The 5,760-nt window shown below is 34.3% G+C and overlaps 1 protein-coding gene across 1 annotated transcript; it reads left to right on the plus strand.

Moving 5' to 3' along the window:
* The first annotated feature begins 3,445 nt into the window (after positions 1 to 3,445).
* Positions 3,446 to 4,280, plus strand: LOC133332219 (uncharacterized). Its single transcript, XM_061540600.1, has 2 exons — positions 3,446 to 4,172; positions 4,249 to 4,280. The coding sequence occupies exons 1-2, from the start codon at positions 3,446 to 3,448 to the stop codon at positions 4,278 to 4,280; spliced, it is 759 nt and encodes a 252-aa protein (XP_061396584.1).
* Positions 4,281 to 5,760: the final 1,480 nt, after the last annotated feature.

Raw genomic sequence — 5,760 nt, forward strand, 5'->3', positions numbered from 1 at the left:
TAACGGTGGTAAAATTTAGTTTACATCAAATTTGCCGATGGTGGCTCCGCCACGGGAAGATATCGCTGAGAATGATTCCTCGCAAAGTCACGTGATCCGCGCTGTATTCATCAGAAGCTATAAATATAAATAAAGTTAATACTGATAGTACTTCGATCGAAATTCAGTCTTCAGAGACTCATGTTCCATCAAGTACAAAAGGTCTTCTACGTTCAGCCAATAGTCGTTGGATCAGCTACAGTCCCTCCATCTATAATAGTAACTGAAACTTCTCCTCCTTCTACCAGCAATGAACTAATAGTAGTTGCTCCTAGAAGAAGTATATTTATTTCAAGACTTCATTGTAATACTACAGTGGAGAATATTATCAACTACATACAATCTAAAAAACTAAATTTAAGTAATACCGATTATAAAATTTTTAAATTTAAATCTTCAGCTCAACGGGAAATATCTTCTTTTAAAATTGTTGTGCCGTCAAATTTATTTAAAGACTTTATATCAGACTAATAAAAACTTCTGCGTCACCAATATTTGGTTTTAACCAAGTTTCAGTGAAAACAAGAATTTTGTAATCACAGCCAAAAGACTTTAAATAAACATGTTTAAGCTTAGTGTTAAGACCTCTTACATTTTGGTAAAGTATAGCTAAAGGTTTTATTAGTTTTTTGAGGCAGGCGACACAGGGGGAATAGCCTCTAGATTTACTGGGTTATTTCGTTCCCTATATACAAATTCTTTTACTAAAACACCACCAGGCCAAAAGGATCTATTTATTAAGTCTTTAAATAAATTTGACGGCACAACAATTTTAAAAGAAGATATTTCCCGTTGAGCTGAAGATTTAAATTTAAAAATTTTGTAATCGGTATTACTTAAATTTAGTTTTTTAGATTGTATGTAGTTTATAATATTCTCCACTGTAGTATTACAGTGAAGTCTTGAAATAAATATACTTCTTCTAGGAGCAACTACTATTAGTTCATTGCTGGTAGAAGGAGGAGAAGTTTCAGTTACTATTATAGATGGAGGAACTGTAGCTGATCCAAAGACTATTGGCTGAACGGTAGAAGACCTTTTTGTACTTAATGGAACATGAGTCTCTGAAGACTGAATTTCGATCGAAGTACTATCAGTACTAACTTTATTTATATTTATAGGTTCTGATGAATACAGCGCGGGGACCGCTAATTGGTTTTCCGAGGAATCATTCTCAGCAATCTTGCGTGGCGGAACCACCATCGGTGAATTTAATGTAATTAAATTTTCACCGTTAGCAATAGCTGATGATTTCTTCCTCTTTGGTGAACCATCAACGTATTCAAACTTTGCAAACATTTTTTCAAAATTAACAAATTTTGATTTGATCGTATTTTTCCGCCGAATTAGCTGTAATTTAGTATTTTGAGTTTTTAATTGGTACCAAATCTCTCCACAAAAAATTATGAATATAGGTAAATTTTTTCGGTAGCCCCCATATAAGGGTACCACAAATGTTCGATATTTTGAGGTTCTTGAGCACGTTTTCAACCGAATTCGCTGAAATTTGGTACTTTGTAATTGTATATGATTACAAATCTCCCCATCAAAAATTATTAATAGGTTATTCTAACTTCAGTACGCTGTGAAAAGTTTGAGTCAATTTTGTGTAAAATCGGTCAACACCATATTAAATCGGATGAAAATATATCTAAATCTGGACCGATTTTCAGGAAACTTAACACACATAATTCTAGAGCTAATTCATTACGCTATGCCATATTTCGTGCAAATCGAAAGATATCTAGGTACACTATTTACATAAAATCGGACGAAATATAAATCTGGACCGATTTTCAGGAAACTTAACATACATCATTCTAGACTTAATTCATTACGCTATGCCAAATTTCGTACAAATCGAATGATATATAGGTACTTTGATACACCATTTACATTAAATCGGACGAAAATATATATGGGAGCTATATCTAAAATTAAACCGATTTTCAAAAAATTTAACACACATCATTCTAAACCTAATTTAGTACACTGTGCCAAATTTCGTGTAAATCGAAATATATATAGGGACTTTGGTACACCATATACATTAAATCGGACGAAAATATTTATGGAAGCTATATCTAAATCTCGACCGATTTTCAGGACACTTAACACACATAATTCTAGAGATAATTCGTTACGCTATGCCATATTTCGTGCAAATCGAAAGATATCTAGGGACTTTGGTACACCATTTACATAAAATCGGACGAAATATAATTCTGGACCGATTTTCAAAAAACTTAACACACATCATTCTAGACCTAATTTATTACGCTGTTCCAAATTTCGTGCAAATCGAAAGATATATAGGGACTTTGATACACCATATACATTAAATCGGACGAACATATATATGGAAGCTACATCTAAATCTGAACCGATTTTTCCCAATTTCAATAGGGTTCGTCATTGGGCCAAACAAATGAGCTGTGCCAAATTTCATCCAAATCGGATAATAAATGCGACCTATACTTTGTTCACAATTTAACATGGACAGACAGACAGACGGACAGATGGACGGACGGACATGCATAGATCGTCTTAAAAAGTGATTTTATGCATATTCTCAAAAGTAACCATGTGTCTATCTCGTTTCCTTTTGCCTGTTACAAACATATGCACAAATACATAATACCCTGTACCACAGAGTGGTGAAGGGTATAATAAAATATGTATTTTGAAAATTTTTAATAATTGACAAATGAAGGCTTAAACGAATGATATGCTTCAAAGTTTTGCCCAAAATATCTCAAAATAGCACCTTCGACGTGGTGCAAGCCAAAAAGCTCGATAAAAAATTCGTGGAAATGCAATAATGCTTCATAATATTTTTCGAAAAAATGTCGCGGTTTTTGACATTTTCTCACCTTTTAAATCTTCCCTGAAGCTCCACGAACATTTCAAGACTAAGATAAAAAAAATCCGCTCAGCCGTTTACCTATATGGGATGATTTTTGGAAAGAATATGTATACCACTACACCAAAATTACATAAGGAAATTTTTAATGCGGCAGTTGGTAGACAAATTGGGAGAATTAAAATTGCCTAATGTAAATCAGTAGGCCTATTCTGTAACTTTTTAACAAAATTCGATAGTGTTTATTTTACAACAATTTCATGTGTTTGTTTTGTTGTTTTTATAATAACAAAAGAATTTGGCCAGCAGGTCATTATATAAATTACATTCTAATAATCTTCTGATTTTATACCCCTTTTACAATCTCTATAAAAATGTTTTTTCAAGTTCTTAAAATTCCCAAATTGGCAACCCCTATTTATTATTTGCGTTTCATTAAAATTTATACATTTTTTTTCTTCAAAATATAAATCAAATTTAATTTAGTTTCGGTTCATAAATTCCCCATATTTTCATCTAAATTACATAGAAACGTACGCAAATATGCCCCTTCCTTCGCCGCGTACGGTCCAAACCGATCCTAATATTTTACGTAAATTACATCTCGCCCATACGAAATCCATTGCGAATGCCCAAAGTTTGATTGATGTGAAACCGACGAAGATGTTGGCAACAACCTTTTTGAATATGAATAAACTTAAGGATGATTTCAAGGCTAGCAAAAGGATACTCAAGGATAATATACAACTGCTGAAACGGATAAATTATATACAACGAAATCATGGCAAAACAGAATGCTACAACAAATACCAGGGACAAAAGCGGGCCTATTTGGAAAATGTGAATAGGCAACGGGAAAGAATACAAAAGGAGAATTTCGAATTGGGTTGTCGTTTGCTGAAGATTACCTCAACAATGGATACTCATGAAAGAGTTAAGCAGTCAAAGGATTTAATCGAAAGAGAAGAAAAACAACCATCCCCACCGCTTGATGAGGCAATGTTAAGTGCCTACATGGAGGTGGCATTGGTAAAAGAAAGAGAAATGATGGAACAGCTGCTAAGGCCTAAAATCTATTTGGATCTCGGTGTCAAGAACATCCGTCACTTGGGTCGATTTGTTATTCAGCTATACACTGAGGCATGTCCTGATTTGGTATTGCAGTTTGTACGGCTTTGTACCCATAATATGTGTGATCAAATCCAATTTATACGCATCTTTCCTCTGCTATGGCTTGAACTAGAACTTGCAGTAGAAAATGAAATTCTAAGTAAGTCGGATTTTGAATATAAGGAAAATTGTTTGAATCTAGCTCAGAGCGTTGGTGTTCTGTCATTTGTCAAAAGTTATCTACAAGGATTCCCATGGGGTCTGTTAAATTTTACCATAAATTTTAAAACTGTGCCTCTGTGTCAAAATAAACGCATACCCTTTGGCATTATAACCAAGGGTCTAAGGATATTAGCCTACCTCCCAGAGTATGGTACACGAAATGGTAAAACTAAACGGGATATTGTTGTCAATAAATGTGGTCTCTTGTGAAAAAGAAATATGATTTTGTGTTTCTTTTTCTGGAAATTTGTATCGTATACTCACTGTAAATATCACAATGCTCGCCCTCGTAGTGTGAACCAAAACAATCACACGATATGCCATAGTAGTGATTAATGCAACGCGATCCAACGAAACATAAATTGTGACGTGAATGACATTTGTCCGGACAGCCTTCGTTGACGTTTTCATGTTTCGTGGCCACCAATGGTGATATGGGCAATAGATCAGATGCCGCCTTGCCCGAGCTCAGCGTCACATTGCGTATACAGCCGACAAATGATTCGATGATATATTTAACACCGTGCAATTTTTCTTCGGACGAAAGACCTGCAAAAAAGAGAAAGAAAAACGAAATGTAATTAATGGGAAAATGGAAATGCGGAAAATGAAAGCAAAGGGATATTGTTATGAATTTTGGAATTATAGCTAAATTTTTCATATTTTATACACATGTTATTAGGAAATTTAATCCCGCACCAATGTGGTCGATATTCCCAAGGATAATTGCCTTTCGCACAGCGAAAACAATTATTATAAGAACAATTAATACCATGGTTATGCGGCCAATATTGAATTATACCGAAATTAAAAAAAAAGTAGTAAAGTCGGACGGGGCCGACTCTAGGATACCCTTCACCACTATGGGTACATTAAACAGGACTATTAACATGAAATTGGATGAAATAAAATATGTGATATTTATCTAAATGTGAATCTACCTAGATTTGTCCATAAAGTGTGTAAATCGACTTCAAACAAATATAAATAGGTCATCCGGTTGACTATGTCTGTACTTCTAGAAAACGCAACTACGTAATTCTATGCTCAATTTTGTACGTTGTGCAAAATTTGATGTCAATCTGACTAACATGAGGAGTATGATGCCCAATTTGCTTGATATCGGGCGAAAAAATATATGTAAGCTATATCCACATATTAAGCGATTTCAAACAAACTTGTCACAGGTTAGGTTATACTAACTTTAGAACGTTTTGTTCCTATTGGTTCCTTGGTGCGTCAATTACATAAAATCAATCTATAATAAAATGGAGCTATATCTAAATCTGGACCGATTTTCACGAAACAAGGCAGACATCACTCTAGGCTCAATTCAGTACGTTATGCCAAATTTCGTGCAAATCGAAAGATATATATCGATTTTGGTGAAGCATTTACATGAAATCGGACGAAACTATATGTGGGAGCTATATAGAAATATGGACCGATTTTATCGAAACTTGGCAGACATCACTCTAGGCTCAATTCAGTACGTTGTGCAAAATTTCGGGCAAATCGAAAGATAT

This window comes from Musca vetustissima, unplaced genomic scaffold (assembly GCF_032173495.1).
Source record: "Musca vetustissima isolate MV318-11 ecotype Yass unplaced genomic scaffold, APGP_CSIRO_Mvet_v1 utg546694, whole genome shotgun sequence".
NCBI classification, from domain to species: Eukaryota; Metazoa; Arthropoda; class Insecta; order Diptera; family Muscidae; genus Musca; species Musca vetustissima.

What these genes read in the sequence shown, in the direction of transcription:
- LOC133332219 (XM_061540600.1), top strand. Translation starts at nt 3,446, where the DNA reads ATGCCCCTTCCTTCGCCGCGTACGGTCCAAACCGATCCTAATATTTTA. An exon ending in AGTAGAAAATGAAATTCTAA is followed by an intron (nt 4,173 to 4,248) that starts GTAAGTCGGATT and finishes ATTTGTCAAAAG; the next exon opens with TTATCTACAAGGATTCCCAT.